General features: G+C 41.6%; 1 protein-coding gene across 4 annotated transcripts in view; it reads right to left on the bottom strand.

The window, feature by feature from the left end:
• Positions 1-12579, bottom strand: part of LOC138628831 (dual specificity calcium/calmodulin-dependent 3',5'-cyclic nucleotide phosphodiesterase 1A-like) — a 36759-nt gene that overhangs the window by 6816 nt on the left and 17364 nt on the right. For all 4 annotated transcript variants that reach the window (XM_069712096.1, XM_069712097.1, XM_069712098.1 and 1 more), the window contains exons 3-12: positions 11886-11999; positions 11610-11792; positions 10018-10084; positions 6385-6501; positions 5569-5709; positions 5081-5181; positions 4037-4162; positions 3076-3213; positions 1130-1250; positions 1-18 (exon numbers count right to left, since the gene is read on the bottom strand). The exon at positions 1-18 is cut by the window's left edge and continues 64 nt beyond it. In XM_069712096.1, the coding sequence (XP_069568197.1) occupies positions 1-18; positions 1130-1250; positions 3076-3213; positions 4037-4162; positions 5081-5181; positions 5569-5709; positions 6385-6501; positions 10018-10084; positions 11610-11792; positions 11886-11999 (1126 nt within the window). The remainder of the gene's footprint in view (positions 19-1129; positions 1251-3075; positions 3214-4036; positions 4163-5080; positions 5182-5568; positions 5710-6384; positions 6502-10017; positions 10085-11609; positions 11793-11885; positions 12000-12579) is intronic.

Raw genomic sequence — 12579 nt, 5'->3', positions numbered from 1 at the left:
CTCCACCTCTTTATCTCCCTGGAAATGATACAGTCACCAAGATAACATGAGCAGTACTCAAGTCAACTCTATGGTATTAGCATGCAGGGTTTTTTTTGTTTCCCTTGAGCCTGACAAACAAAGCAAAACAAAGAAAATATGATTTTGTTTATGTTACCATCCATGTGCATTCCTGCATATTTAAAATTTTACATATAAAAATATTGATAAACACAAAATACAATAAAAAAACAAAACCTGACCAATTGAATCATATCTGCAATCATGTTGCCTTTCATAAACAATCAACTTTTGTTTGTGTATGTGTGTGTGTGTGTGTGTGTGTGTGTGTGTGTGTGTGTGTGTGTGTGTGTGTGTGTGTGTGTGTGTGTGTGTGTGTGTGTGTGTGTGTGTGTGTGTGTAGGCTAAAGTCAATTACACAAGAACAATTATATTTATTGATTAGCAAGCAGCTGCTAATCTGGCTAACAGGTAGTTCAATGGCTGAACAGGCAGAAGCAGGCCTCGACGAACCAAAATGAATTTACACCGACCCTAAACCAATTTATGTCACCCCGGGATGGGATTGAGTCGTTATTTTTCATTCATTATAATATTCACCTTGTTTGTCCAATTCTTTTGTGAGTTTGGATAATTCTCTGAACAAGGCATCAGTTTAAAGATTAAATTGATATGAATTTCACAAATTTGATGATAAAGCAAATCTGCAACAAAACAAATACAATTAGATAAAGTTGACTTGCTAGTGCAAAGATTTTCATTCAAATGTGATCAAGTGTCAACTTTGTAATTATCTTTTGTAAGTGTTTTTTCTTTAAAGAAAAGTTGTGTAAACGTATATGTAAATGCTGTGTCATTTATGTTACCTGCAGGCAGAATGATTGTTTATCTTATTGAAAGTAAATTCAATAAACTTTATTAAAAGAAAATTTGAATGTACTATTTTGTGTATAAATGATCAGCTGTTAGTTGTAAGCTGTAAATTGTGATTATAAAGTCTGCCTGGTGGAGGTCTTGTCTTTGACTAGACTTGCTCGTCCATCTTTGTGAGGACCAATTACAGTTTTGACACTTTGATTTAGTTTCCAGGTTTAGGTTAGGGTAAAGATTAGGGAATGCATTTAGAAACCTGTCTGAAGAACTCCTCCATCAGACTGTGAGTCCATCGGTAGTGCAGCGGCCAGGCTTTGGCTGGATGACTGATGTCTGCAGCATGAAGCATCAGAGACAAAACCTTCACTTTGTCTATACTGGAGAGAGAAAGACAACAACAAATTACATTAAAGTCATTTTAACAGGAACTAAAAAGAATAAAGCAAGAATGTTTTTGAATTTGACAGGATCTTCTTATTCAACCTTTAAATTTGAGCTAAAAATAATTCCTAGCCTCCATGAAGGTGAAACCCGGCTCCTCGTCAGTCTCTGGTATTTTAGGTGGTATTCTGTTCAGAGTGTGCAGAGCGTTCAGCCCTCCTGCGGCGGCTGTAGCAGCACGAGCAGAACCAGCATTTTGACAAGCTGATGACAGCGTCTTCCCCAGAATCTCATCCAAGCGTGACAACCGCCCCGCCTCCACCCCTCCTCCATACCTCCATCAGGACTGACAGAGAGGGGGGAGATTCGGTTCTATTCCTGTTCAAGCCCCTACAGAAACACACAGGCCAATCTGGTCCCAGTCTGCAGGACCTTATGTTGGGCCATCGCAACAAACTCCCACTAATGATCTGGCTGTCTCCATCAGATGGACCGGTCTCACACAGTCTGCCAGACAGCAGCCTTCAAGTCTGTATGGAGTAATCTAATTCTGCAAATTGGGGTGGTGAAAAGTCATTTCAGTGATGAATGACCATTAGTTCAGGGAATCTGCAAGTTTAAGGATGTTGAATTAAGACATTTAAAGATACAATTTATGATAACATAAAATACTCACATAAAACATATTCTTACTGGAGGATATTTTATTGAAACACCCACAGAAGTGACTAAAAAAAGGTTCAGAAGGTTCAGTACTGTTATGGCGCCCCGGCTGCCAACATACACTAATTTTAGTTTCTCGCTGCAGCCGGCTGCACAGTACCATCCAATCCATAACATTATAATGTAATGCATGTAATGTTAGTTACCACGGCTAACTAACACTACTTCTCGCTAACTTTTTATTGACCTTGACTCTCACAAAGTTGATGCCAAAGAACTACAGAAAATAACAGAAAGAAGTTGTTCCAATGTCCACAATCATATAATCTGAAAGTCTGCAGATTCAATGGCAGGCTGCAGTCAAGCAAAAATGACACTACATACGATAATGTTATCCAGCTGGATTCACCAATGTCTCATGAAAACAACCAAAAAAGAGCAACATCCTCCAACTTATCTGCAGCAGATCATTTTAACAAGCATTTTAAAATGAAACAACACAAAACGTCAAACTAAATCACTATCTGTAGCTTTAGGCATTTAAAAAAATAGATTAAAGGCCTTAAATGTCATTGTTTATGGACAATACACTTCCACTACTTTTTGTCCCTGTCCCCCCTGCCAGTATATAAATACAAATATAAGCAAATTCAACAGCCATGTAATGAATAATTTGAAAATGTGAAAAAAAAAATTATTTGTAGGTACATCTATGTCAGTTCATAGGTTGATGAAATAAAAAATAAAATAAGATGCCAAAAGCCCTTTTTGGAGTGTCATTGTTTTGAATGTGTCTTCTGTTGAAATATATCCACAAATGTGCAATGAATGAAACAGACAGTGATTCAGTTAAAGCTGTTTTCCTATTTGGTCATGATGATACATTTATTGAAAATTGAGTCCACACTTGAAGGAAGGATGATTGATAGTAACAGAGAGAAAATTAAACTGAACATGAAATCACAGCATGTCTTTCATGTTTTAACAAGAGTTACAAAAACATAGTTTTCATTCTCATTAGAGGCCAAATTATTCAGTTACACATGATTTAATCCATAAACCAAATTGTTTCCATTATTACACACAACAAGGTGTAATATAGTTGATGATGATGATCTATTCATAACCAGTAATTATAAACAGTAAGATCGTATTTACTATTGTTCGGTGGTCGGTGGTCCTGGTTGCAGTGCTGTGTGTGTCTGTGTCAGCACGTTCCTCATGGTCTTGATCTGCTGGAAGTGACAGGACATGTCTGTGGACATCACCATCTCTATCACCAGAGACCTCAGCTCCCTGCCGATAATCAATACATACAGTCATCAGTGATCAGTTGACATCAGCTCTGAAATAGCAATTTATCAGTGATCTGCGTGTGGGTGTGCTGTTCATGTTGTGGGTACGTTGTGGGGACTCAAGCTTCTTTTGGGGACAAAAAGCAAGTCCCCATAAATCATTTAGTTTCAGGATGAAGGTTTGGTTTCAGGTAAGGGATAAACCTCCAGGAAACATATGGAAGTCAATGTAATGTCCTCACTAGTGGTGGGAACACAACTCTGTGTGTTAAGACTTTTACAGGCTTTTGAAGACATGTTTGTAGCGTGAGGACATGCAGGGCGGTCCTCAATTTGCACAATTGGCTGTTTGAAGGTTATGACTTGGTTTTAAGGTTATAGTTAGAATTAGGTTTTAAATAACCCCAGAAGGTCCCACAAGGTTATGTGTAGACACTTTCTTGTGGAGGTTTTTCTAAAGTCACCAAAGACTCTTCTAACCACCTGGAGTAAAACAATTATCAAACTACTAAATCATAAAAAGATTTTTAACCATTTTCTAAATTCTATCTGGATAGAAAACAGCTCAATCGAAGGAACAATATTTTAATCTGGAAGATTAGTAGTCTTTGGGGATTCACAGATTATGTCTATATTGTCCTTTTTTTCAAGTATTGACAGTTAATCATCATTTAAAGAACCTCAGTGAGCCCATTATATGCACGAGGGACACATACTGGAGTTTGGCATTTTGTTGTGATGGCAAAGATCAGGGTACGGGTTAGCGAATGCACTGAGGATCCTTCCAAAAACAGAAGTACAAATGTGTGTGTATGAGTGCAAACCTCCAGTCGTCCTTGTTCAGGTTGACCAGGATGTTCATGTCCTCCTCTGCCATCAGCTTGTAGGCAGCGCTGACGTGATGGTTCTCCAGCACCGACCTGTCATTGTACAGAATGGCCACCTCCGACCTGTCAAACACAGCAACCATTTAGACAGCGACGTCCCCTGTCGTCATGCTGTCAGTCAAACGTCACCTTCACTGCGCCAGAGATGACGGGACTGACTACTTTGGTGACCTTGAAATATTTGAACAAATGTAAAAGTAGCTGAATGTTAACACAGACGGACATATGAATCCTAGTTTGGTAATCATCTGACTTTTGTCCTGCCGCCTCCGTAAAGAGTTGTCGGTTCAGACATTCAAGTTCCCTTTAGGATGAATTATGATCAATTTAGAGATGCCTAAACTATAAATCTGACACAAATGTATTTTTTGATCTGAGTGAGCTCTTAAACTAGATTAACTTTCCATAGGCTTTTTCTGAATATATGTCAATTACAATTAAATAATTTATCAAACATGAGGAATTTCCTTTTACTATTCTCTTTAATTATTTAATCACATGCATGTTTTAACACAAGACAAGTAGTTATGTAAATTCTCTGAACTCACTGCACATAATAGCAGCAGAGATGCAAATTAGCAGGATTAATAAAAGCTCCATGATACAATTGAACATGCAATTTTTAGACTATAATACCAATATTTTAAATGACTTTGTACCGTTAGCATGAATACATGACAGTTGTAATACATTCCCATTAGCCTCAGCTGTGCTTTGTGTTCGGTACTAATTACCTCGTGTTTCCATGCCAACAAATTAAGCTAATATATTGAACATGATGCATGGATAAACATTATAACTGCTGATCAGCATGTTAGCATTCAGCTCAAAGCATCTTCATGCTAAAGTACAGCTTCAGTCTCTGAGTCCTGTTGTTTTGTTATCAGATATTTAAGTGATTTGTGAAGTCACATTAAAGTCCTAAATCTCATAGAGCTGTCTTTAGATAATATGAAATCTGACTGTGTTAGTGTTCGTCACCTGGTGTGGATGTGGAAGTTGTTGGTGGTTCCTGTGTGTTCAAAGTCGTGAATCGCTGCAGCAAAAACCATCGCAAGAATCTCCAGCTCGCTGAGCCAGTGCTACACACACACACACACACACACACACACACACACACACACACACACACACACACACACACACACACACACACACACACAGTTATCTTAATTCATGATGGATCTGTCCATGGAGACCATGTAGAGCCACCACTGCATTGACTAACTGATGTCTCTTTGTGTATGTGTGCATGTGCTTCTGTCATTGCGAGGACTGATGTGACTTTTAGACCTGTGAGGACATTGTTTGACAATGAGGACCGTTTGGATGTCCTCACTTCAAAGTGCAGTTTGAGGGTTCAGACTTGGTTTGTGTTAGGGGCATTGGATGCATTATGTTGGTGAGGGTCCTCACAAAGATAGAAATACATGCATGTGTGTGTGTGTGTGTGTGTGTGTGTGTGTTACCATCAGTCCAGTGTGCAGCATGAGGAAGTGGGCGGTCTGAGTGACGTCGGCGGCGTGGATTAGGTTGTGGTAGGGGTTCCTGTGTTTGCTGTAGCCGTTCTCCAGAGCTTCAACAAACTGCACCAGAGCCTGCACCGGGATCTGAACACAGCACTGTGTTACACTCCAGATAACATGACAACAGTGTGAATGGGTGGATACTCAGATGCCCTGTAGCTCAGCTTTCATATGACATGTTTGTGTCCAAAAACGTGTTGAAATGTTCAAACACCGCCTGTACACTGAATGCTGAGTGAAACTTTATTTGTTCAAATGAATCAGTAAATAAACAACTGGCTAAAGATACAGCTCCAACACAAACTGTAAATCCAAAACAAATGAAACTTTGCGGGCAGACTGATCACATTTTGGTAATTTGGGGATTTTTATGCCATCATACTGACGTGTTAATAACAAATGATGAGATTTGCATCTTATAAATTCCTGGAAATTGCTAGGTTGCCTCCGTTGCAGGACCTTAGTCACATGGCATTTAGGTGTGTGTAACTTTCACACCTAGACAGCCCAAAGCGTGTCTATTTCACGCTTTTCTGTGAGGCTGGGTTGGCTTTGAGGGTACAACACAGTATATGCTGTTACCAGACAAATCTAGGCTAGCTATCGAGTCTTTGCTTATTTTATTCATATTATAGAATCAGTTTCAGCTTCAGTCCTTTCCACAAAGAGATCCGTCCACCCAGTCAATTTAACTCGGTCCCCCAGCCAACATTAAGCCCCACCCACCCGCTGCTGTTAACAATATGAAGCTGTGTGTACCCTGAACCTGTTGATGAGGTCATAGCGGGTCAGCAGGTCGTAGACCAGGAACTTGAGGGCGTGGTCTCCGGTGCCCTCGTGGAAGGAGAACACATCGAAGGACCACTGATCCACGTCCTGGGAAACATTTATCATCAGACAACATCTCACATGGGGCAGCACGGTGTGAACACAGCAGGTGACTGTGACATCCTGCCGGCTCCTGCTGTAATGAAGGCTTTTGTCAGCAGAGGCCAGTGTCCTAATAATTAATGCTCACACAGGTAGGAAGTGATACAGCAATGACATTAATGATTGTAATCATTCATTAGCTCACGGCTGCATTTGAAGTTGGTCAGATTATAATTCATGTGTTTTATATCAGAGGAGACATATAAGGAAGAATAATTATAGATATTATCTTTCCTAGTTTGCACAGGAAGCCCTGAGGAGGGAACATATATCACAACATTTTCTTCCCTACCTCGATCATTACTTATTCATCTCCTCCTATCTTTCCTCTTTTCCTTTATAATCTCCTCCCTTCCTTTCCAACCCCTCCCTCTCCTCTAATCTGCTCCCTTCTCCTTCTCCTCCCAAATATCCTCCTCCTTTTAGTTTTAAGTTCCTTTTCTGCATCCTTCATCCCTTCCCTTTTGGTTTTCTACCTCCTTCTTTCATTTTCAGCTTTCTTTGTTCCTTTTACACCTACTTCTTTCCATTTCTATCATTCCTTGTCCTTCTCTAGCCCCTCCTCATCTATTTCCCCCTCTGCTACTTCCTTTCTTATCTACTTCTGTTTTCTCTACCTCATTCTTTTCAGTTTTTTACCTCCTCATTTCCAATTCTCCTTCCCTTCACTTACTTTTCATTTCAATTCCGTCTTTTATCCTGATTTCATCTCTACAGCATCCCTTTGCACTTATCCTTCCCTCGTACCTCCTCACATCTCTCCATATTACTTTTTTAGTTTTCCTTCGCATTGATCAAAGCAGACCTCAAAAAGTCACGTGGATGTTTTTCAGTTCAACTCTGCATGTGATGTGTGTGGGAGGACTGTGAGGTCCTATGGCAATACCATAGAGCCTGTTAAGCATCTGAGATTGAATCACTATACAGAATATGATGAGGTTGTACAGGAGCAGTCTGAAGAGGAGGAGAAAGTGAGAGATAGACTTCACTAACTGAGCCCCGTCAGTGGAGAGGCAGAAAATATCCAGGAACGGACAGAAAGAGTGTGTGTGTGTGTGTGTGTGTGTGTGTGTGTGTGTGTGTGTGTGTGTGTGTGTGTGTGTGTGTGTGTGTGTGTGTGTGTGTGTGTGTGTGTGTGTGTGTGTGTGTGTGTGTGTGTGTGTGTGTGTGTGTGTGTGTGTGTGTGTGTGTGTGTGTGTGTGTGTGTGTGTGTGTGTGTGTGTGTGTGTGTGTGTGTGTGTGTGTGTGTGATGATGTTCAAACAACAGGAGTTTCCTGCATTCTTAAAAGCTCAGGATCCTGTTTCATTCCCAATTTATACAAATAACTATGAGAGCTCAATCAATAAATATAGTTATGGAGGAAGTTATAAAATAAAGGCCTCGAAAATTATATAAAGATAATGTCAGCAACTTTAATCAATGAAATATTTCTGTGTATTAAATGCCAGTTGTATTGACATCCTCCGCGAATTGCCACCTTAACATGGTGGAGGGGTTTGAGTGGCTCAGTGGTCCTGGGATCTGTGTTGTCCAGGGCATCAGCCCCTGGTAGGGTCTCCCAAGGCACCTGGTCTCAGCTGAGAGCCCAGACAAAGAGCAATTGCTGACTCGGACGGGGGACATCGTCAGGCGGTGGAGCACTTTGAGGAACTCCTTCGCCCGGCCACCATGCCCTCTGGAGAGGAGGCAGCGTCTGAAGACTGAGGGGGGTGGGGGGGTCACACAGATATCCCTGACAGAGGCCTCTGAGATAGTCAAAAAGCTCCTCGGTGGCAAGGCCCCGGAGGTGGTTGAGATCCACCCTGTGATGCTGTGTTGGACATTGCTGGGCTGTCTTGACTGACACGCCTCTTCAATGTCGCATGGGGGTCGGGAACAGTGCCCATGGACTGGCAGACCGGGGTGGTGGGTCCCATTTTCAAAAAAGGGGACTGGAGAGTGTGCTCCAACTATCGGGGTATCACACTACTCAGCCTCCCGGGCAAAGCTTATGCCAGAGTGCTGGAAAGGAGGCTCTGACCGTTTGTCAAACCTCAGATCCAATAGGAACAGTGCAGATTCTGTCCCAGTCATGGAACAGTGGACCAGTGGACCAGCTCTTTACCCTCGCAAGACTACTGGAGGGGTCCTGGGAGTTTGCCCACATGTGTTTTGTGGACTTGGAGAAGGCTTTCGACCGGGTCCCCCGAGGGTTTTTCTGAGGGGTGCTGCCGGACCCGTTGCAACGGGCCATCCGGTCTCTGTACAACCGCAGTAGGAGCTGTGTTCGTATTCTCTGCAATAAGTTAGATTCGTTTCCAGTGGGTGTTGGCCTCCGCCAGGTCTGTCCTTTGTCACCGATCCTGTTTGTGACCTTCAAGGACAGGATATATAGGTGCAGCCGGGGGGAGGAGAACGTCGGGTTCGAGGGTCTCCGGATGGCATCTCTGCTGTTTGCAGATGATGTGGTCTTGTTGGCCTCTTCGGACCGCGACCTCCAGCATTCACTGGGGCGGTTTGCAGCCGAGTGTGAAGGGGCGGGGATGAGGGTTAGCACCTCCAATCTGAGGCCATGGTTCTCTGCCGGAAACCGATGGATTGCTCCCTCCAGGTGCCTGCCTCAAGCAAAGGAGTTTAAGTATCTCCGGGTCTTGTTCACGAGTGAGGGGAGGATGGAGCGGGAGATCGACAGGTGCGGCTGCAGCAGTACAACAGGCGCTGCACCGGACCGTGTTGGTGAAAAGGGAGCTGAGCCAGAAGGGGAAGCTTTCAGTTTACTGGGAGATCTACGTTCCGACCCTCACCGATGGTCACGAGGTCTGGGTCGTTTATTATGGCAGTTCATAATTTACATTTCTATCTACAGTGAGCTTTAGTAACCTGTCTGTTCCACTTCAACAGTATCTATAGTATATTTTGGGAGGTTGCCAACAGCTTTCCCTTTTCTGAACACGTTAAGCTTTTGTACAAAGTGTCGCTATCAAATCGGTATCAACGATTCCAGCCTGGGTTTTGCTTGGTATCAGATCGAACATCACTATTCATTACCATTTACGCCTTTCTTTTTTTTCTATATCTCTTCCCTTTTTCTCCTGCCTTTCTTTTTTCTTTTTCAATTCCCTTTGTCTATGTCCTCTTACCCTTCCATACCGCTTTATTCCTTTTTTTATTTTCCCCTTGCTGTCACTAACTTCCACCTTTTTTGCTCTCTATATCTCCAATTTTCATTACCACCCTCCTCTTTTTCTTCTCTGATTCCTCTTCCCTATCATTTCTTGTCTCCTTGGTCCCTTCCTTAACTTTTGCAGTCTTATTTTTGTATTTGCCGCCGCCTCTGTTTAAGTTTCTACAAAAAAGCAAACTATGCTGTGGCTGAAAAGGTTAATTGTGAGTTTATTTAAAAAAAAATCTTTACCCTTCAATCCAGCACAGGTTTAAAACAACAAACAGTCACTTTCTGCAATGGGAACTACAGTTTTACCTTGAGAGCTTTTAAAGCCGTCGGCGGGTAGGTCAGACCGGCCATGTTGGATGTCCGTCTGTACATCCTGTTGTCACACACAGATAAAAATATCACACACACATCTCACATATATAGACAGTGGCATGCATATAAACACTCCTCACACAGACCCCTTCCAGCCACCCTCCTCCACAGTTTGTGACCAGGATGGATTCTTTGTAACCATGGTAACCATGCTATAAACACACACACACAGAGTCAGCGCTGCCTCGGTGCCACAGATATTTTTTGATTTCATGTGTCATTAAGCTGCAGCAGATGAACTGATACTGTTCTATCACTGCGAGTCATTCACACTCTAATGATATTGGACCTATATGATCTCCATCTCCAGCTCGCTCGCACGCTAACGTCATTACACTTCGTGTTCGACCTCGTAATCACATCTGCGGTGAAGTCGGCCGGACGCTTTCTGAAATTTATTTTGATGAAAACCTATGACTGTTTTTGTTGTTCTGTTCTGTCTGCAGGTGCTGCACACTTCTGCTGAAGACAGAAACAAGTGAACTGACTGAACATTTGAAAGCGGAGAAGCACAGTTTTCTTTCCTTCCAGGTAAAACGACATTATTGGTGGTTTTTCCCTACACCTGACTATGAACCACAGAAGTTAACCTGCTGCAAGAGATATGCGACAGACAGAAATAAATAACCCTTTTATGACGTGACAATGTTATGGTAAAGCCTGGATTAGCCTTTTTTCTTTTCTTTTGTGCGTACTTGATGCTGTCACTTGCCAATTGTTCCCACATGTAGTTGATGAGTTACTTATTGTTATTGTTTGGAAGCTTTCATATAATGTGAGATTAAAAAATACAATTTGTGACAAAAAAGTGCCTGAAGAAGATCCTTATGATAAAAATGTTGCACTGCAATAATTAATAAGATTATAGAACTGTCATGGTTACTTGAAACAACATTAAAAAAGAAGAGCAGTCTCTCACATTAAAGTAAAATGTTTTGTTAATCCATCCACCCACCTGGACCTCCTCTTCACACTGACTTCATCAGCTAACCTCCTTATTTGCCTGCATCATGATTACTAAGGCAACTAAAGGTTGCCACCACGTCAATGTAAGCATGTTGTTTGAATAAAATACATCAATGAGCCTTAATGAGCTGCTGGACAGATGATGTTTGGATTGTTTGTTAAGGACATGTTGTAACAACAAATACAAACTGATGACATGAAGTTGGAGAAACTCTATTGTCTAAAGTGTGATTGGATATTGTAACATTAAGATGAACTGATGGAATCAGCGAAAACAATCCTCAGAAAATGACTCTATAGCTTAGATAGCTCTAGATTTTAACCACAACGGTTCCATAACAAATAACCACGTGTTTATTATTGTAACCATCATGACAAATGTCCTGTACTTTAACCTAAACCAAAATCTTTCCCCAAACACAGGTGAAAAATATCACTGCTGTATTTCATGCCACCAGTAGAGGCGCTGACTCAACGTAGTAATGAACAAGATGTAAAAATGTCTTGATTTAATACGTGGAGGGAAATATTTCCATTTAATTGAACTAAGCATTGTTTACCTCTCTACAAATATCCCAGCTTGCACTGCATGGACAATGCTCCTGAATCTTGGCTTCTCCTCCGGACGACGCTTGGCCACGCCCATCTTCCTGCTGAAGGTGCACGCCAGCCAATCACGTACTTCAGTCGGCACCGACTCGGCCTGCAGGTCACTGAGCTCATCCTCCGTGTCCAACAGGCGCCTGCACAGTGGGAGGACATAGTCACCGATTGCACGACCAAAGACAAATGTTTATTTTCTGTAAATCCATCTTTTTCAGCCAGTTCTGTCTCACCTGGTCTCATCAGTGTAAACAGCGTCCAACATGGCAGCAGCGAGCTCCAGGTTCCTGCGGAGCTCCTGCAGGTCCACAACACCATGGTCCATCTGCTCCAGGACCCCCTTCAGCCTGGCAACACCAACACACACTCATGTGCTCAGTTATTACAACACAATACATAAGACAACCAATAAGCAACACAGTATAAGGTAAAAAAAAAAAAACAAAAAAAAAACATACAAAGCGTACAGCCTTCGTCCTCTTGTTTCTTATTTAGTTTTTTTGTTATGATTATGTTTATCACTCAGTTCCCAGAGGATAGTTATTTGAATATCCAGCGTAACAGGACTGGCTGAGTTTAAATAACATTTATGAGTTCTGTTGTGTCGTTACTCATATTGCACCTTTAAAAACAGGTATTTTTTGGGTAATGTGACACTTGGGTTTAATACTTTTATATAAAAAAAATAAAAAAAATTCTTCATTTTACATGTAAGAATTTTAAGAAGTTCTCAATCCTCAAACTTTATACTTATTTCAGGTTTACATTAAAATATGACCGTTTTTGTTTTTGTTTTTTTGTTTATGGTTTCAGACTTTTGGACCCCACTGTTATGTAAAGACAGTAAAATGAACTAGAAGCATAACCGTAGCAAAGAAATTCTGTAAAACACTCCTGCTGTGCTGTTTTTTCCTTCTTCTACCTGTA

Source organism: Brachyistius frenatus, unplaced genomic scaffold (genome assembly GCF_029030835.1).
Source record: "Brachyistius frenatus isolate BFR_SWC_R1_liver_20210118 unplaced genomic scaffold, ASM2903083v1 Contig_106, whole genome shotgun sequence".
NCBI classification, from domain to species: Eukaryota; Metazoa; Chordata; class Actinopteri; family Embiotocidae; genus Brachyistius; species Brachyistius frenatus.
The sequence above is the reverse complement of the archived record's forward strand: the minus strand, read 5'-3'. Positions and strand labels throughout refer to the sequence as shown.